Source organism: Lampris incognitus, chromosome 9 (assembly GCF_029633865.1).
Source record: "Lampris incognitus isolate fLamInc1 chromosome 9, fLamInc1.hap2, whole genome shotgun sequence".
In the NCBI taxonomy this organism is placed as follows: Eukaryota; Metazoa; Chordata; class Actinopteri; order Lampriformes; family Lampridae; genus Lampris; species Lampris incognitus.
The window spans coordinates 16892808-16914343 of record NC_079219.1 but is presented as its reverse complement, the minus strand read 5'-3'; the positions used below and the strand labels follow the sequence as shown (position 1 = coordinate 16914343).

At 42.6% G+C, this 21536-nt stretch overlaps 1 protein-coding gene across 1 annotated transcript in view; it reads left to right on the top strand.

Annotated features, from left to right (window-relative positions):
- The window catches only part of zhx2a (zinc fingers and homeoboxes 2a), a 46730-nt gene that overhangs the window by 17992 nt on the left and 7202 nt on the right, over positions 1-21536 (top strand). Inside the window, exons 2-8 of the mRNA XM_056285702.1 lie at positions 9667-10290; positions 11337-12056; positions 12327-12539; positions 14861-15115; positions 16203-16418; positions 16660-16744; positions 20231-20416. Coding sequence (XP_056141677.1) covers positions 10195-10290; positions 11337-12056; positions 12327-12539; positions 14861-15115; positions 16203-16418; positions 16660-16744; positions 20231-20416 — 1771 coding nt within the window. The 5' untranslated portion in view covers positions 9667-10194. The remainder of the gene's footprint in view (positions 1-9666; positions 10291-11336; positions 12057-12326; positions 12540-14860; positions 15116-16202; positions 16419-16659; positions 16745-20230; positions 20417-21536) is intronic.

Here is a 21536-nt window from a genome sequence, read left to right as displayed (position 1 = left end):
CACACGAACTGTGTGTGCGTGTGGTCCATTAACTATAATAGCTTACAGAGAGCCATTGTTTATACACGGGCATGATTGACGCTTTGTGTTGGTACCATTGAACCATGTGAACAAGGAGACTTGAATCTACATGTCTGTGTGTGTGGGTGTGTCTCTGTGGTTGTGTGCTATCATATGTATGTTTAATGTCTAAGTGCCAGGAGAAAATGTTTTAATCTGACCAGTACAGTGGTCTAGGGCAGTGTTTCTCAACCCAGTCCTCAAGGACCCCCTATCCTGCAGATTTTCTTTGCAACCCTGAATAGGTACCTGTTTGTAGTAATTCAGCAGTGAATGTCAAGAGTTGGCACACCTTGCATAATTAAGTGCTGTGAGATGATTGGTTGAGTAAGTACAAGCAGAGCTACCTATGCAGGGTTACAATGAAAATCTGCAGGTTAGGGGGTCAGAAACACTGGTCTAGGGTTTGCCTCTGAGCTTGAAACCACTGTAATGCAGTGGCTTGCAGTACCATAGTACTGCAGCTCAAAGTACTGGACCAGCTTGTTCCAGTCAAATTCTCCATAGACTTCCATTCCTTTTTTTTCCACAATTTTCCCTTCCAATAATTTTTTTCTCAGATGTCAAACCTGGGAAGATTGTTCATTTGATCATGCAAATGTTTTTTCCTGTATCTGATTAAAATCAGGTCCAGCAAATTTATAAATAAAGGTATTTTCATCATACTCATGACTAGGCACCATCAACAGTGCCTTCATGCGCAATCATGTCTTATCATTCTCTTGTGCAGGAACAGGTTCACTGTTTCTGTTCTCTTTACATGCAGCATTCCTAATATTTAAACCATCACACAGTCTTTTCAACACATAACTGGATTTTCCTCTTTTTCCACAATGTTAATAACAAGTTTGATAGTTTTTGTCAATTCAGTAATACACAGGATCTGATGTTAAAACCCTCTTATGATAAATGGTGGGCTTCACACAAGCCTTGTTTAGCCAAACAATTTTGCACTTGTCCCTTCATTAAGGAGAGGACACCAGGCACGGAGGGTGGACGGTATCCACAAGTTTCTCCGACTCTGTAAGTAGAGTACATTACATAGATTTTTATGTCTGTTTATGCAGCTTGGAGGTGCGTTGAACAGGGAGTTTAGCCTACCTTAGCTCAATTGCTGGATGTCTGCTGGCGTCATTAGCAGCTACTCTCAAAAGAAGGGAAATGCACCCTCTCCAAATCCGATCATTAATACTTTTTATTCGTTCACCTAGTGTAAACAATTTTTCTCAACCAATGTTTCACAAGTACGCACAGAATCCTAAAAATTGGGTTATATTTTTGAATTATTTTTCCACAGTATGCATATTCATCATCTTCCACCATAGAATAAGATAGATATGCATCGCCCTCTGGTATAGAAGGCTTTGTCAATATGGTGACACCCATTCAGGTCAGTTTTTGGCTTCAAAACACCACTGAATAGATTACTTAAGAATGAATGGAGATCATATTAGAGGCTGTCTCTAGTTATACTGTACCCGGAAAAGGCTATATAGATTAGCTAACCAGCCAGGCACCTCACTGTTACCCCTGGTACTCCCAGACTGTCTGCTGTCCATTCTGCTTGTGATTTATTAAAAAAGTAAAATAAAATTTGAACCTTTTCCGCAGTTGACTGTTCCTTGACCTTCCCTTTGGGCAGCCATTTGGGAAGTTGAGGAAAACTTCAAAGGAAGGAACCACCCTATGTAGCCTGTTGGGGTGGGACTGTTTTCCCTAGCTGTTTAGCTGACAGCTTTCCCTAGAAGATTGCTGTTTTGCTCCCTTAGCTAGTACTCCCTATGGTTTGGATGGTCCCAATCACATCCATGAATTCTAAACAGTCACATCAAATGCAATTCCAGATGCCTTCAGTCTGTATAAAGTTTGTATAAGGGCCACTTATTCAACAGCTGCTCGGATACAGCAGATACGTCTGCCGTTGCCATGGCTACACCCAGGTAATGAGTCTGCATTCTAATCATGTCTGTGGGTTGTCTAAGGGGTTGGGGTATCTTGGGACAATCAGTAGGCTAGCTTATAGCAGCCACAAGTCCTCAGTAAATGATGGCAGCTGATAAAAGATGGCAGCTGTAATAGCTACCCTTTTTTTCATATGATATATTGTGGATGTGTAATATTTATGGTTTGCAACCATACCAAATGTCATGTGTAGAAGTTACTAGGGCACCCCAAAGTACCTCTTTTACCCTTCTCACATGTACTAGGGTGTTGTCTCGATAAGAAGTACAAAAATATGTTGTCTTGCACACTCCAGAAAGCTCATAACATCATTTGGCACAAAGCGGTAATTTGGAGAATCCAAATGCGTGCCTATGAGGTCTGCATGTTCATCATAAAAACAATGTAAAATGTTCACATTTTGGTACTTACTATATAATCAAATTTCAAAAGGCACCTGGTAAGACTTTTGGCAATAGCTCCATCAAGTCATAGGCTCGAGGCAAAACCAAAGGAAGTTATTTTCACTCAATGATTTCTGTTTAAGTTAACAGTTGAGGGGGCACCCCGGTAGCTCACCTGGTAGAGCACGTACCACATAAGGCTGAGTCCTTACCGCAGCAGCCTGGGTTTGAATCTGGCCCGGGCCCTGTGTTGCATGTCATCCCCTCTCTGCCCCCTGCCTTTCCTGTCTGTCTCTAGTATCACTATCCAATAAAAGGTGGAAAATGCCCAAAAAAAACAAAAACGGTTGAATTCCATTTACATTATGTTTTGAGCTTCTCCAGCTCCATTTCAGTAATACTGTGGTTAAATCTGACACTTCAGGACCAAACTACAAATGATTGCCTTTCTCAAGACTGTGATCATGCATGTATTCAAAAGTGTTTGAGCTACAGCCGTTTTAATATGAGTCATCTCTGGTCTTGGGCTCTGAAATCAAGGGGCATCTTAACAGGTCAACATGCTTTGCTGATTTGCAACTTGTGCACTGTTGCCTCACCCTCTTACTGTGTCTACTGTTTTATAAATTTACATAATGTAAACTTCTCTTTTTGTACCATGTTGGGCACCAAAATATTTTCTTGGGCATACGTTAGCCTGTAGAGTCATGGTTCACTTGACCCACTATCTTTAATTTACTCATTACACAGTGTCATTAGATCACATCTCATTCAGGCGATATTAATTTGAAGGTGCAGGAAAACAAAGGGCTGTATCCCCACTGTGCACTACGCTGATCAGGAACCGCCTGCTAGTCTTGTAGAATGTCATTATGTCTTGAATGAGGAACACTGCAGCTACATGGACTCATTTGACTTTTTTTTGTCCTTGTGTGGATAAGCACAACAAGCACCTGCAATGAGGCAGCCAGAATATCAATAGACTTTTTATCAGTCTCTGCGGAATTTGCTTCTCTCTATTCATTACCCCAGGAAGGAAACACACAGAGGAATTTTCCTTTTCACTCTCCCTGTCAATTTTGAGAAAGCTGCTCCATTTAAGTGACAAAGGTGTCATTTCATAGAGCCCAAAAGGAGTTATTCTTGGCTTTGAAGCTGTTGACCGAAATCAGAGGTAGCATCTTGAAATGAAGACCTGTGATTTTTTTTCTTTTCTTTTCTTTTCAAGAGTGCTTAGAAAAACATTGCCTTCATTTTGCTCCTTGTCGTAAAAACAATTTGATCTTCAAGTGGCATATATCCCCAAGAGATATGTCTTACAGACAGCAGGTAAAAGGAAAACAACAAAATGAACAATTCAAAGAAATCTAAGAGCCAGTTGAACTCAAACAATCCAGTATTCCCATATCCTCTCACCTTTAACCAATATGCCTTCTTCTTTTTCTCACAACTTGTTTCATTTCACTTTTTTTTTTACCTTTTTGTAATGATTTCATGGATAAACAAAATAAAAGGACACTTCTTTGATTTAACAATTGCATCTACTGAACTCTTTAAAGAGGAGCTGTAGAGAACACAGAAGACAGGTTAAAACTGCTGTTGATAACTTTGGAGAATTTGAGCAATTTTGACATAACAGCCTCCAAAAAATCCACCACCACCCCCTTCGCTCCACTTAATTCTTGCCTCCCACAACCCATCCAAACTAGCTTCATGTGCAAGAGGTTCCCCATCGTAACTGTCAAAATTCATCTTGTCCTCGATAATCTGTGCATGTAAAAATTTCAGCAGATCTTGGTTACACCACCATTGTTTTTGTGAACCGCTGTTTTACTTAGAAGTGAAGTATTTATAAAGATCGCTGTTTCCAAAGTGCTAGCACCTTGTGCAATGACCTCTGTCCAGCATCTGTTTTAATGGATGGAATAGAGGCAGTGGGCGCCGGCGGTTACGTAAGCAACTGCAAAACAATCGCGTTCCCCTGTCCTCCATGATCCTGGCCAACGTTCAATCATTGAGGAATAACATGGACAAATTACACGCGGATACCAGACATCTACATGAATACAGGAATGCTTGTCTCTTAGCATTCACGGAAACATGGCTCAGGAAGAATGACTCTGATGCATCACTGGATATAAATGGCTTTGGTGCTCCCATACGGCTGGACCGGGATAATGTTGTAACACAGAAATAACACGGAGGGAGTGTGTACGTGTATATCAATCGCAGATGGTGCAACAACTGTACTGTGCGGGAGTGGCTGTGTTTGCCAGATATTGAGCTCTTGTCTGTGTCAGTAAGACCCTTTTATCTCCCGAGGGAATTCCCCAGGTGTTTGTCACCATTGTGTACATTCATCCCAAGGCCAACGCAGAAGTTGCGGCGGAAACCATCTTCAAAGTGGTATAGTCACTTCAATCTATCTCTCCAGATACCCCCAATATTATACTGGGAGACTTTAACCACTGTAACTTGAAGAAAACATTGGAACAGCTTTTATCAATATGTCAGCTGTCCTACGCATCATAATAAAACCCTGGATCTCTGTTATGGCTCCATAAAGGGAGCGTACAAGTTGGAGGCGGGCATCGCCCTCGGCTCTTCGGATTACAGTACGGTGCATCTTTTGCCTGTTTATAAGACTGTGTTGAGAAGAGAGAGAGTGCACGTAAGGCAGGTGAAGGTATGGAATACTGATGCCTCTCTCTCCCTGCAGGGGTGTTTCAACTGTACAGACTGATCGGTGTTTACTGAATCCTCAGACAATATTGATGAGCTAACGGACGTTGTGTGTAGCTATATATCCTTTTGTACAGACAATGTGATTACGACCAAGGCTGTCAAGATTTTCCCTAACAACAAACATGGGCTTCATCAGCCCTTAGGAGTCTGATTCATGAAAGGAAAATTTCTCTTAAAGGGGCCAATGGTACTGTAGTTAAGGAAACAAAGAAGGAGGTCAGGTCAGAAATCAAAAGTCTAAACTCGGGTACGGAGATAAAATAGAAGCTGAGTTGAGCAGTAACAATTTAAAGGTAGCCTGGAACGGTATGAAATCTATGACTGGGTGTAAAGACAAAGGCAACAGGAACATTGCTCTAGCTGGTTTTAATTCAGATAAACAGTTGGCTGATTAGTTAAACAAATTTTACTTAAGATTTGATAATCATGACTTCACAGATAAATTGAATGCATTAAAGAACAGTACTAGAGCTCCCCCAGCTTTGACTGTTGATATCAAAAGTGTGGAAAAACACTTCAAAGTCACCAAGTCTAGCAAAAGCCCTGGATCTAATAATATCTGTGGCCAGGTTCTTAAAACCTGTGCTGAACAGTTGTGAGGAATCTTTCTATCCCTAAATGACTCTAGGCCAGTAAGGTTGACATCTCTAATCATGAAGATATCTGAGTTCATTTAAGTTCATTAAAAACGAGGTTTTATCGCAGGTGGAGTAATCCCTTTATCCACTACAATTTGCATACAGGCCTGATAAGGGTGTACAAGATGCCATGATAACACTATTACATTTTCTGTACTGCCATCTTGAGGAGACAAATGTTTGTGCTGGGCTATTGTTTATAGATTTCTCCTCAGTCTTTAACACAATCCAGCCTATCTGTTTGCAGAAATGCTAATTCATCATTCAAACTGGATCTTAATCTAGCTGGCTGGATACTGGACTTCTTGGTCCCAGTGTGTGAGGGTTAATGACACCTCTCAATCAGCTGTACTCTTCAACCAGTTCCCCTCAGGGCTGTTGCCTCTCCCCATTACTCTACATCTTGTATACTAATGACTGTCGCAGCAACCATACCAATAGACAAATGTTTAGATTTGCGGGTGATTCAGTGATTGTAAGTCTTTTTGAAGGGGAGGAGGAACACCATGGACCTGTGGTCAATGATTTTGTATCTTGGTGTGATGAGTCCTTTCCCCACTTAAATGTGTCGACAACTAAAGACATGATAATCGGCTTTAGAAAGACTCCTCTTAGTCCTGTACCAACCAGCATTAATGGTGCTAACACTGAGCTTGTGGACAGCTACAAATATCTGGGGGTTGTTCTTGACAACAAACTGTGCTTTGAAACTCGTGTTGCTTCCACATCAAAGAAGGTCCAACAAAGTTTTCTTCCCTGAGGAAAATGTGTACATTTAATGTCTCCTCCCAGATGATGACTCTTTTGTACCTCTCTTTTGTAGAAGTTTTACTGAAACAGTTTTAATGTACTGTATTGTTGCTTGGTTTGGTAATTTGACTCTGGCCAATAAAAAAAAGCTTGATAGACTCATCGAATGGGCTAGTAAGATTTCAGGGAGAAGTCAAGCCCAGCTTACTGACCTTTATAAATAGGAAGGTGTTCAGAAAGGCTACTTCCCTTCTGGAGTATCAAGGTCACCCCCTTCAGCCACAGTTTGAGCTGTTACCCTCAGGTCGTCGGTTGAGGATGCCCTGTATTAGGACTAAGAGATACAAGGCTTCCTTTGTCCCCACTGCTATTCAAATGTTAAATGGTAGGTAGTGTTCATCTGTTGTCGGCAGATAGCTTGTTTTCATGGTCTGAACTCCTTTGGTTCTCCTTGCCCACTATGTCCTGTTGTTTTTTGTTGTCCATCAGTGATGTGTCAATTCTGCCTTGGTGTTTGTATGTTTTGTTTGTGTGAGAGCTTTATATATACTAGCTGCAAACTAATTTCCCTGTAAGGGACAATAAAGATACTTTGACTTATGCCACGAAGACAGTAAAATTAATTGCAGTTGGTAATCTAAGTTCTCGTGTATCCCGAGGTAGGCTGGGGACATGCAGTTGTGGCAGGCAGGAGCTGTGGTCATATGGTCATTGGTGCCTGTCGAGGTGGCAACCTAAGAACCCACTGGTGGACACCAGCGGTAAGGGAAACCATCAGGCTGAAGAAGGAGGCCTTTCAGGCTTGGTTAGCCCAGAGGTCTCCTGAAGCAGCAGACAGGTACTGGGAGGCCAGAAGGGCTGAGGCTTCGGCGGTCGCGGAAGCAAAAACTCGGGTGCAGGAGGAGTTCGACGAGGCTAAGGAGGAGGACTTTCTTTTGGCCTCAAAGAAGTTACTGGCAAACCATACGGCGACTTAAGAAAGGGAAGCAGGGCTTGACTCAGGCTGCGTTCAGCCGGGGAGGGGAACTGTTGACCCACACTGGGGATGTTGTCGAGCAGTGGAAAGAACACTTTGAGGAGGTCCTGAACCCAGCTAACACATCCTGAGTGGAGGAGGTAGAGTCTGAAGTCTCAGGGGAAGCCCCACCCATATACCTGGCAGAGGTCTCTGAGGTAGTTAAGAAGCTCCTTGGTGGCAAGGCACTGGGTGTGGATGAGATTCGCCCTGAGATGTTGAAGGCTCTGTACATTGTTGGGCTGTCTTGGCTGACACACCTCTTCAGTGTCGCATGACGGTCGGGGACAGTACCTGTGGAGTGGCAGACTGGGGTGTTGGTTCCCATATTTAAAAAGAGGGACCCGAGGGTGTGCTCCAATTGGGGCATCACACTGTTCAGACTCCCTGGGAAAGTCTACTCTAGGGTGCTTGAAAGGAGGCTCCGACCAAATGTCGAACCTCAGGTCCAGGAGGAACAATGTGGATTCCATCCTGGCCGTGGAACAACGGACCAACTCTTTACCTTTGCAGAAGTGCTGAGGGGGGCATGGGAGTTTGACCAGCCAGTCTACATGTGTTTTGTGGACTTGGAGAAGGCTTACGACCGGGTACCCCGTGGCACTCTGTGGGGGGCACTACGAGAGCATGGGGTACCGTGGCAGTTGCTACAAACCATCCAACCCTTGTATAACCAAAGTGAGAGCTGTGTCCGCATTCTCGGCACAAAGTCAAACACGTTTTCGGTGGGTGTCAGACTCCGCCAAGGTTGTCCCTTGTCTCCGATTCTGTTTGTGATATTCATGGACAGGATCTCAAGGTACAGCCAAGGTGAGGAGTGTGTCTGTTTTGGGAACCTCAGAATTGCATCTCTGCTCTTCACAGATGATGTGGCTTTGTTGCCTTCATCAGAATGCGACCTCCAGTGCGCACTGGGCCGGTTTACAGCTAGCTGAGTGTGAAATGGCCGGGATGAGAGTCAGCACTTCCAAGTCTCAGGCCCTGGTTATCTACCGGAAAATGGTGCATTGCTCCTTCCGGGTTGGGGATGAGTTGTTGCCTCAAGTGAAGGAGTTCAAGTATCTCAGGGTCTTGTTCACGAGTGAGGGTAGGATGGAATGGGGAATTGACAGGCGGACTGGTGCAGCATCAGCTATAATGTGTACATTGTACCAGACCGTTGTGGTGATGAGGGAGCTGAGCCGGAAGGCAAAGCTCTAAATGTACCAGTCAATCTTTGTTCCAACCCTCACCTATGGTCATGTGATTTGAATAGTGACTGAAAGGGTGAGATCGCTGATACAAGCGGCTGAAACGAGTTTCCTCTGCAGGGTATCTGGGCTCAGCTTTAAAGATAGGGTGAGGAGCTTAGACATCCGGAGGGAGCTCAGAGTAGAGCCGCTGCTCCTTCGTTTCAAAAGGAGCCAGTTGAGGTGGTTCGGGCATGTTATTAGGATGCCTCCTGGGCGCCTTCCTTTGGAGATTTACCAGGCAAGGCCAACTGGGAGGAGACCCCGGGGTAGACCCCGAACTCGCTGGAGGGACTATATGTCCAATCTGGCCTAGGAATTCCTTGGGATCCCTCAGGAGGAGCTGGAGGGCGTTGCTGGGGAAAGGGACGTCTGGAGTGCCCTACTTAGCTCGCTGCCACTGCGACCCGACCGCAGAGAAGTGGCTGAAGATGAATGAATGAATGAATGAATGAATGAATGAATGGTAATCTATTCATGTCAGAAAAAAACATTTTTACCACGTCTGACTTTTCTCTCTGCTGTGTACGCAGTGCGTGTGAGTAAGCTACACACGCAAACTAGGCGGGACAGGTCCTCACTCAGAGATATGCTGGATTGGTTTTTTTCCTTCGGAGGCAGTGAGATTTCTCAGAGCTTGAATTAGGCTGAATACAGATTCTGTAGCAGACAGACAGAGACCGGATTTCTTCTCAGAGCATTGGCTTTAGTGATTGTTAATGACAATTTCACCAAATTCTATGACAAGAAAAACTTACCTACAGCAGCTTTAAAGCAAGATTTTTATGCGAAAAGCAGGTACATCTCAACATTAAAGGCTTATATTTTGGTTGTACAAATATTTAAATTGATCCCCTTTCTCTTTACCCTTCTTTCCCATACAGGTAGAGTGTCCTGTCATGCAGTTTCATGAAGTCGGGCACCAGCGGAGCTGACGCTGACAGTCAGCCCAAGCTACTACAACAGTCCCATCACCACCAGACCTTCACTTTCTGCTGCCCTCCCTCCTCCCTCCCGCACCCATGTCCCAAAGGGTGGCCTAGGTCCAAGCTATCTGTGCTCCTCACTAGCATTCCGGGAACTCCCCCTGTCCTATAACCCATTTCCAAAGATAGGCGCTCCACCCTCAGCCCAGCCTTTCATCCCGGTGATTCTTTAGCATCTTAGACTCGGGCTACTCAACCAGGTGTGCCTTAGGATAACCCCGTATCCTTGGCATCTCCTTCAACGAAAGGTCTCCTCTTCAGCACTTTCAGCCTGCTGTATTAATTCCTCTTTCCCTAGAGTCCTGCAGCCCCTTAGTGCAGGTGATAAACTTTTTCTACCAGTCCTAGGGTCCATCACATACATCCCAGGGCAATCGCCACAGAACAAACCCTTTCCATCAAGTGAGACCCTACAGTCTGATAGCCATGTCTAGCCGACGGAAGGCCTCCACACCTTGTATGATCCGACCAGAACTGACCATGGTGGACCTAGATGAAGATGAAGAGAATTCACAGGAGATGGTGTGTGAGATTTGGCTCATTTTTAATAAATTCAGAAGACATGTCCTCATTTTTTTAATAGTGCAGTCTTTATTGTGATTGTTTGATCGCTTACTTTAACACAATCCTATAAGTACCTAGATGACAAACTTGAAGTTGATGTTTAGTTTGTTAGGTGAAAGAACTGAACAAGCTAATATTATTCAAGACCAAATATGTTTTGTACATCATTGGACCTTAAAGCAGGAAGATACAAAGATTCATTGTCTTTTATTTTATTTTATTTTTCAAATTTAAGCGATTTAATTATAATTGATGTATGAGTTTACTTGCTAAAGTCTATTCTTGTTAAACATTTCCTCACCATTAATTTGACAAATTTGTGTATTCATTTGAAATTGAGTTTATGACATAAATTGATTGGATGATTGTGGATAGATGCATGTGTGCACAGATGTTTGCTACCATGTGTTCATTTTTATTAATCTGGGTATTTCTCTCATTTTGGTCTCAGAAAAATGTATGAACGGGGTCCGTGGTGGTGTAGCGGTCTAAGCATCGGCTTTGTGTCGATGCAGTTGCCCACTGGGGACTGGGGTTCGCGCCCCGGTCTCGTCAGATCCGACTATGGCCGGACTCGATGAAGCAGCAATCATTGGCAAACGCTGTCTTCGGGAGGGGGGCGGAGTCGGCTTGTGTTCGTCACGTGAATGCGTCTCTGTGTGTGTCGGAAGAAACAGTGGTTCGGCCTGGAGTCGCCTTGTCACGAAAGTGGGGAGGTGGTCTCCTTCGAGACTGCCGGCCGGAGAGATGCAGTTGGCGAATGCATGCAGTACGAGGGTGGGTGTTTGAATTAAAATAGGGATCGATTGGCCACTAAATTGGGAGAAAAAAGGGAAAAATCAGAAATAAATTTAGAAAAAAAAAGAAAAAGAAAAATGTATGAACCTAATTGAACTGAATGAAGTCATACTGAAAAAAAATGATGGATGGGTGTGAGCAAACATTATGGAGGTATACGGTCCATCATTGCTGTTTGTCTGAAAGCTTTCCTCTCCCTACCATAGAAAATGGAGGAGAGCCATGCTGAGGATGGACCTATGGAGACAGATCCCTCTGCAGAGGAGCAGCAGTTAATGGACTTAGAGCCCACAAACGAGCCCCTGGATCTTCTGGCACCAACCATAGACAAACCAGAGGCAGAGCCACCGGATACTTCCGGCTCTCAGCGCAGACAACAAGGGGGCTATGAGTGCAAGTACTGCTCCTTCTCAACCCAAAATCTCAACACTTTCAAAGAGCATGTAGACGCCAACCACCCAAATGTAATCCTCAACCCTCTCTACCTGTGCGCTGTCTGCAATTTCAACACAAAAAAGTTCGACACCCTGACAGAGCACAACGAGAGGTGTCACCCAGGAGAAAGCAACTTTAAATTCAAACGCATCAAACTGAACAATCAGACTATTTTAGAGCAGACAATAGAGGGGTGTAGTAACAATGCAGTTATTTATAACACATCCAGCAGCACTTCCAATAAAGAGGAAGAGCTAGGTGTCCTCCCCCACAGCAAGTCCACCACAATCAAGATTAATAAGCCAAAAATTATAACAGACACCAAACGGACAGAGTCTCAGCTGGGTAAACTGACCCCCGATTTGGCTAAAAAACCGATAACTGCGCTCAACGTTAACGGGACAGTCATCATCCCAGAGTCAACGCTCCTCAAAGCAGACAGCCTTTCTCACATCATGCCTTCGCTGCAGCGGCCTCCAAACTACACCCAGGTAACGCTTCATTGGGGGAAGAACTCAATTTCTTCATTAATGTAAAAGTTACAGTATTAAAGTATTCTGGTAAAGGTCTGCTACCTGCCATCCCTTCATAACATCTGCTTGCCATTTTACCCATCTTTAATAATTTATTTTTCTGAAGATTTTTGCTGGTTTATGTCAGGAAAAAAAAATCACAATTTCTATTGATTAATCACTTTATCTTTTTTTTGTCTTCCACCAAAGTTAACTGTTAATTTAACTTAGCTGACTATATTGCCCCAGGTACCGAAGATTGCAGTGCCCCTCAACACAACCAAATACAACCCTACACTGGACGGTAACCTGACGCTCATTTCCTCCTTCAACAAATTCCCCTACCCGACGCAGGCTGAGCTGTCCTGGCTCACTGCAGCCTCCAAACACCCAGAGGAGCAAATCAAAGTCTGGTTCACTACGCAAAGGCTCAAACAGGGCATCAGTTGGTCACCTGAAGAGGTAGGAACATAACGGTCCTATTGAGAACAATTTTAGTGCTAGCTTGGTGATTATAGTTAGTTGCTTGCTTCCCACATATATTGACAAAAATTCAAAGTCTTGTTGATGAGAAAAATTCAGCCTTTGCCAGGGCTATAAAATCGGCTAAAGGGAAAGTGCTAGTGAAATTTCAATCTGTTTTTAGCTACAATTCTCAAGCGCAAATGATAACTCAAAGCTCCCTTATGACATATCAATCATTTTTAGTGCATGATGTACTGCTGCCAACACTCATCAAACTGTGACTTCTGTTTTCTTACTGACACCTGTCATTAGAGTACTCACACTTGTTGTTATTCTTAGTTTAATCAACAAATAATAATCATAGTGGCATATACAGTTAGGTCCGGAAATATATGGACAGTGACACAATTTTCATAATTTTGGCTCTGTACGCTACCACAATGGATTTGAAATGAAATAATCGAGATGCAATTGAAGTGCAGACTTTCAGCTTTAATTTGAGGGTGTTTACATCAAAATTGGAGGAAGGGTTTAGGAATTGCAACAATTTTCATACATAGTCCCCTCATTTCAAGGGACCTGAAGTAATTGGGACAGTTGACTCAAAAGCTGTTTCATGAGCAAGTGTGGGCTATTCCCTCGTTATTTCATCATCAATTAAGCAGGTAAAAGGTCTGGAGTTGATTTCAGGTGTGGCATTATCATTTGGAAGCTGTTGCTGCGAATCTACAACATGCAGTCAAAGGAGCTCTCAATGCAAGTGAAACAGGCCTTCCTTAGGCTGCGAAAAAAGAAAAAAATCCATCAGAGAGATTGAAACATTGTGAGTGGCCAAATCAACAGTTTGATACATTCTGAGAAAAAAGGAACGCACTGGTGAGCTCGGCAACACAAAAAGGCTCGGACGTCCACGGAAGACAACAGCGGTTGATGATCGCAGGATCCTTTCCATGGTAAAGAAAACCCCTTCACAACAAATAGTGAAGTGAAGAAGACTCTCCAGGATGTAGGCGTATCGTTATCCAAGTCTACCATGAAGAGAAGACTTCACATGAACAAATACAGAGGGTTCACCACAAGGTGTAAATCATTCATAAGCCTCAAGAATAGAAAGGCCAGATTAGAGTTTACCAAAACACATCTAAAAAAGCCAGCCCAGCTCTGGAACAGCATTCTTTGGACAGATGAAACTAAGATCAACCTATACCAGAATGACGGGAAGAGAAAAGTATAGAGAGGGCTTGGAACGGCTCATGATCCGAAGCACACCACATCATCTGTAAAACATGGTGGAGGCAGTGTGATGGCATGGGCATGCATAGCTTCCAATGGCACTTGGTCACTAGTGTTTATTGATGATGTGACAGAAGACGGAAGCAGCCGCATGAATTCTGAAGTCTCTAGGAACATTCTGTCTGCTCACATTCAGCCAAATTCAGCAAAGTTGATTGGATGGCGCTTCACAGTACAGATAGACAGTGACCCAAAACATACTGCGGGAGCAACCCAGGAGTATTTCCAAGGTAAAGAAGTGGAATATTCTACAATGGCCAAGTCCATCGCCTGATCTCAGTCCGATCGAACATGCATTCCACTTGCTGAAGACAAAACTTAAGGCAGAAAGACCTGCAAACAAACAACAACTGAAGACAGCTGCAGTCAAGGCCTTGCAAAGCATCACAAAGGAGGAAACCGTGTTTGGTGATGTCCATGGGTTCCAGACTTCAGGCAGTCATCGCTTGCAAAGGATTCTCAACAAAGTATTAAGAATGAACATTTTATTTATGATTATATTCATTTGTCCAATTACTTTAGGTCCCTTGAAATGAGGGGACTATGTATTAAAATTGTTGCAATTCCTAAACCCTTCCTCCAATTTTGATGTAAATACCCTCAAATTAAAGCTGGAAGTCTGCTCTTCAATTGCATCTTGATTATTTCATTTCAAATCCATTGTGGTAGCGTACAGGGACAGTGACAGAATTTATGAAAATTGTGTCACTGTCCAAATATTTCCGGACCTAACTGTAGCATTTCTGAAACATTTAGTTCTACAAAATGCCAGAAGCACAGCAAAATAACTTAAATAATTCAGACTAAGAATTGTTAGCAAGAATCATGATCACAGAATCATGCAGAATTTTAAGTATTTTTAGTCAAACCATGATCATGCAGCTATATATTCTTATTTGCCTACCAAGATGGCTCCAAGGTGTGTGTTGTTCCTCTCATCCCTCTCAAATGCCTGCATTTTTGTTAAGCATTTTCAAACAGTTACAAGTCATATGACTACAACGTTACGATTTCTCCCATAACAGGTAGAAGAAGCCAGGAAGAAGATGTTCAATGGCACTATCTCATCTGTCCCTCAGACGTTCACAGTAGTAGCTCCTCAGCTCAACGCCCAGTCATCCACCACCCATTCTGTCTCCTCAAAACCCACCCAACCAGCAACTTCTCTGCTCCAGTCTCTCCCCTGTCAACTCCTAGGACAGACCAGCTTGGTGCTGACGCCAGTAGCTAATGGTTCCACGGTCACCTGCACTCCACTGGCGCTCACTGTGGCTAACCAGGTATGAAAACTTGTATGGAAATATAACCAGTCAGAGGCACAGAAACATCCACATTTAAAATCTAGGCATATAGCCAATAGGGGGCTCTGGTTGCCTCGGGGTTAGAGGAGCAATGTTGTTGATGGAAAAGTGCTCGGTCAGATCCTCATTTAATGTAGTAAAATTTAGGAGAGTGGTGAACACTTCAACACTTCTACTGGAGACACTCCATAGCCAATAGAAGGAGACTGGTTACACTGGAAAGCTCCCAAGTCTGAAAGTGTATACTTATGTGAATGCTGAAATCAGATCAAGTTAATAGAAGAAATAGACTCAAATAGGATTTAAAGCATCTGAAATTTGTTTGATGTTCTTGATTTATTTTGCTAGATATTTGATTCAACTTGCTAAACACATCACAACATAAGAAAACTCAAGCATTCAAAAGATATGTTAAGCCAGGAACACACCAGAATACTATTTAAGTCCTAATTGACTGGGAAAAGATTCAGCATCACTTTTAACAACTGATGTCCTGGGATTACAATTGTAGGTAAACACGCTGGTTACGACTGCCATCATAAAGGCGCACACACTTGCTTACAAGCTCAGATTTGTCCAGATGCCAGTCGTAAAGGATAAAAATATTTGATATTACCATGACAGCGTTGACTGTTTGAAGGCTCAATTGCGAGGCAATCAATGTAAATCTTAAATCCTGCACTCTGCAAGATAACGTGTTTCGACTGTACATGGTGACCTGCCCTATTTTGCCCAGACTGGTGCAGAGACTCCACGATCTTGAAAAGCAGCCAGCATGGGCAAATGGGAGTTATAATCAGCCTTCCAATCATAGTGTGTTCCACGGTTCACTTAGATCTGAGATACTGGTCCAAAAAAATATTGATAATGCCAAACAACATCTAGACTAGACCCCATGTTATCCATAGATTATGCCCAACATTGTACTTTGCATCAGAAAAAAACCTAAAAACCTTTCTTACAGTGATACATAAAATTGAATGTCGTCTCTTTCTTTTTAATGAATGTTTGCAGCAAAGCTCTCCCTTGAGAAAAACTATTTTCTTTTCCATCGCTATATCCACAGGTGGCGCAATCCCTCAAACGGCCCCTGCCATCTCCTGTGATTGCCACAGAAACTAAGCGACCCTCCATCATTCAAACCATCCAGGCGCCCACATTGAAAGCAAAGATGGCCTCACCCAAACTGCTAAGTTTTACTGTAGATACCAATAAAACAGCTGAACAGCTATCTGTGCTGAGGGCCAGCTATACACAATGCCCATTCCCTGAGGAGGACGAGGTAAGCTGTGAATGAAATTAAATTGCCATGTTTTGCAATTAGCACTATATTTAAAACATAAGGGTTTTTCTTAATGCTTTGGGCATTGTTTTGCACACTGCACGGATTTCAAATGAAATCTGAGATGAGTCTCACGTTTCAATGCTTTTCCTTCATTATTTAATTATTGCTTGTGCATGTTGACTAAATTAAGTCCCTCTGATTATTGTACAGTATTACATTTTACTTTATCATATGGTAGATCTACAGGCTGATAGAGAACACTGGACTGTCTAGAGGAGAAATCAAGAAGTGGTTCAGTGAACAGAGGCTACTCAACCTCAAAGGTAGTGTGGCCACCCGATGTGCCCAGTGTACACCACCCATACTACTACTGATCACTAGAAACACACACAGTTTTGTTGTGTTTGGCTGTGATCACATTGGATCCATTTTAACATGATGTACATAGTATTGCTTTTAACCCCAATTGCCCTGATTCTGATCAAATTGGACATGGTCTCAGCAGTTAGTCACCTGTCAATCACTTGTGTGCCAGCATTAGCAATACATGAACTAGCTACAAAACTCAAGCCATCTGACTTGTCATTGCTTCTCATTATTGTTGTTAAGCAATGTACACCGATCAGCCAAAACATTAAAACCAGAGGTAAGGGAGCAACGTTGATTATTGTATCATTACAATGACACCTTTCAAGGTGTGGGATACATTAGGCAGTAAGTTAACAGTCAGTTCTTGACATTGATGTGTTGGAAGCAGGAAAAATGGGAAAGCATAAGGATCTGAGTGAATTTGACAAGGGCCAATTTCTGATGGCTAGACAACTGGGTCAGAGCATCTGCAAAACGGCAGGTCTCGTGGGGTGTTCCTGGTATGCAGTGGTCAGAACCTAACAAAAGTGGTCCAAGGAAGGACAACCGCTGAACCAGTGACAGGGTCATGGATGCCCAAGGGTCATTGATGTGCATGGGGAGCGAACCTATCTGTTCTGATCCCACAGAAGAGCTACTGTAGCTCAAATTGCTGAAAACATTAATACTGGCTGTGATATGTCAGAACACACAGTGCATCGCAGCTTGCTGCGCATGGGGCTGCGTAGCCACAGACCGATCAGACTGCTCGTGATGACCCCTGTCCATCGCTGAAAACATCTACACATGAGCGTCATAACTGGACCATAGCCTGGTCTGATGAATCACATTTTCTTTAACATCATGTGGATGGCCGGGTGTATGTTCATCGTTTGCCTGGGGAAGAGATGGCACCAGGATGCACTGTGAGAAGAAGGCAAGCCAGTGGAGGCAGTGTGATGCTCTGGGCAATGTTCTGCTGGGAAACGTTGGGTCCTGGCATTCATGTGATTGTTACTTTGACACGTACCACCTACCTAAACATTGTTGCAGACCAAGTACACCCCTTCATGGCAACGATTATCTGATGACATTGGCTTCTTCCAGCAGGATAATGCACCCTGCCACACTGCAAAAATTTTCAGGAATGGTTCGAAGAACATGACAAAGAGTTCAAGGTGTTGCCCTGGCCTCCAAATTCCCCAGATCTCATTCTAATCGAGCATCTTTGGGATGTGCTGGAAAAACAAGTCCAATCCATGGGGCCCCCACCCCTTGCAACTTACAGGATTTAAAGGATCTGTTGCCAACGTCTTGGTGCCAGATACCAAAGGATACCTTCAGAGGTCTGGTGGAGACCATGCCTCGATGGGTCAGAGCTGTTTTGGCAGCACAAGGGGGACCTACCCAATATTAGACAGGTGGTTTTAATGTTTTGGCAGATCAGTATATCTTTATATTACCGTGATGGCCACACTCGCAGCCACACATTTGTAGTTATTATGTTAGAATTTAGTTTACTTTATTTTAGGCACATCACATTCCATATCACAAACAAATAAATGACATGACACATACTAGGTTTTCCTTCATACGTCATACTTACACTTTATTTAGCCATTTTGACAGTGCATTGGTTCTATTTTGTAGTGTACACATTTAGTTAACTTTTGTACAGTCAACACTGTAGCTAGTCTTTAGTTTTAAGTTGCTCTGATTTTCGGTTCTGAGTTACCAGTGCTGGGGGTGCCGCTGCTGGTTGCCACTGCTGGAAGACATCTTGCCAGGCTTGAGCAAAAGATGCACTCCACAGAGCAGAGCTGTTAAATACAGGGTGGCCAGTTGGGCTGTACCAACTACCCACCATGTCATAGGGGAGGAATATTATTCTTAATTTAGATATTTTATTTGTTTCTTTAGAATATGGTAGGTTTTGGTTCTTTTGCTTTGATTACTGTTTAAATGGGTTAACTTTTTAAAGAATTGTCCTGTTTTGTTTTGTTTTTTTAATTTGTAGTTTAGTTGGTAGAGTTTTGTTTGTGTTGTACCCCTTTTGTTTCAAAATGGTCTGACCAGCCAGTATATAGTATGTTCGCCATTGTGTTCAGTTTGTTGGGTCAGTTTGGTACGTTGAGTTTGTTATGTTCAGTTTCTTAATTTGGCATAATATGAGTTAAGTTCTGTTTGGTTGACCTCTTTTACAGGCCCAGAGCTTTTTGTTATCGGTGGGGAATTGTTTTGGGGTAAATAAAAACCCCTTTTTTGAAAAAACTACCTGTGATTCCTCTTGCCTACCAGCCCTGTCCCTTACAATTATCTGCACTGCCGTTTATTTTTCTAAATCATAGAAAGGCTAGGACCACTAGTTTAAGCTTTTCCTCCTCCATCTTAGTTGTAAACAAGTCATTTGATGAGGCCTGCCCCTTTGCTCTGATTAGACAGCAGAGAAAAAAACAGTTATGACATGGACAGTTTTTCTGCTCAGAGTAGGACATTTCTCAAAGGTGCTCAGGTCGTTTCTCCAAAAGTGCCGTTTATGTGCCCAGAGCACATAAACGGCAAGTAAAACACTTGGAACCCCACTGAAAACAATTAGAAAAAGTCGTCTCTCGCTGCCAAATACGTGTTCAATGTGATCACAGCCTCACTTTATTTCTTTGTTTCTTTCTGGTTTATCTCACATGTGTTGCACTTAATGAAAAGGTGCTATATGAGTAAGTTGTTAGCATAAAATTTATAATTGCTGCATGTAAATTGCTAAAATGTGTAGTTGATCTTGCATATTTTTGAGGCTTAAAGTTTTTTAAATGTTAAGTTGCTAGACTTGTCTCCATTTATTGTCTCAATTTAAAGGTGTTTACAAACGTTATCTTTTGAAAGCATTTAAAACACAAGGCACAACATTGTCAGAAAATGTTTAAAAAGGGTAATTAGTGCTGGTGTATAGTACATTAAATTTGATTGAATGAAACTTCATTATCTATGTTGGGAATTTAAATTACTGCGCAGAAAAACAAAACAGCTAGCCCACACAAAGGGGTGGGTTGAATTTACTCTCTTTATGGCCAATTGAAGAGGTAAATAAAAACAAAAAATATTGCACAACTTTTGCACGGGGAGATTATTATTATTATTTAGCAATGCTAAATTTGGTGTTTCTTGATCCTTCATCTAATTGTGTATTTTTAGCTAAAAACTCTGAAGGGTGGTAGAGATGATTGTATTTTTGGCTTTGATGTCTTTGAAATTGCTCCTTTACTTAATATATACAGTCAAAGCATTCGGCATGGGGCTAAATTAGGAAGTAGGGGAACAGAAACAGCGTATTCACTGTGATTCAAGTAACAAAAGTACAATGGAAAGGGGACATTATTGTTTGTACTATCACACAGCCACCTCCATTGCTTTGAAATGTTATCAGTATGTCATGGTGTGTGTCGGTATCTCCTTTTGCCTTGAAGGTGTTCCTCCACCACCGGTGCTAGTTAAAGCAGAGGTGACACCAGTATCTAAAGATGGTCCAGTGAAGAAGGCGGTCCTCAGTCAGTTTCCTCTGCTTGAACGGGTGAAGGGAAAGTCATCAGAGCAGCTGAAGGCACTGGAGGAGAGTTTCCAGAGGAGCAACTCTCCCACCGAAGTAGAGCTCGGTAAAGACTGGGAGCCCTCCCAATCCTCTCCACTGGAACGCACAGCACAAATAAGGGCTGGGGATAAAATACCGACTTTTTTTTTTTTGGTACTTTTTTCTTTCACGTAATTTTTGTAGTATCCTAAATTGTTTATATTATACTGTGAGGACTGACTGTAAAGATGGGGGAGCATGAAGGAATATATATGAACTAGATGATATACATGTTGTTTTGCTTTTACTGTAGTCTACTGAGACACATGAAGACACGCCTCTCTCACATTTATTTTGAGCTTTTGGGGCACAAATAGCTAAAGCAACCATCGTGGTCAAAATCGTAGTTGGCCAGATTTGTCCACGGTTGTTCTCACATCCTTCTCAGAGCATTTCTTGAAAATTCAAGTCGTTTATTTGTGTAGCCCGTGGAATTAGATACCACACAGGACACAATTACTTCCGGGGTTCTTGTAGCTTTAATTTTATTGTTTGAACCTTCGAATGCAGATCGTTTCACTGAGTGCATAAATTCCTGTGTCTTTCGAGCAAACAGCTCATAAATGTTCACAGATGTGGCAAGTTTAACAGAAAAGATTTTAAAAGGAAAATAATAAATACAAAATACGGTGCAAAATACGGCAGTGGACTATGTATGTTAAACAGGGTTTAACAAAGACATGTGGAACTTCCTGAAGATTGCGCAACTTCTCACTCTGTCAGTTAACTTTAAACAGAATTAAAATGCATATAAAACCTTTCCATTTCCCTTACTACCCAAATATAATGGCATGGTGTGGCTTTATGCACGCCAACATTACCTTGTCATGCCTGCAATGGCGAACAGTGGTCGACGGCTCGCGCCCAAAATCACCGAACGTCAACTCCAGTAGCGTCTAAATCAAACCATCTTGTCAAATTACCGACATACAATATTGTTTGGAATAATGTTACAGGTATATTTCACAAGATATTTACACCTACTTACAACAGAGTCAGAGCACCGTCACATCGCAATCTTCAGGTGGTTCACGCAAGAAAAAAGAAAGAATACCCAAGATGCACTTGGATAACTTGCACGGAGTTACAATAAAAGTCCGCAACACTGCCACTTACTGGTCAAAACATACAATGACAACCAAAAC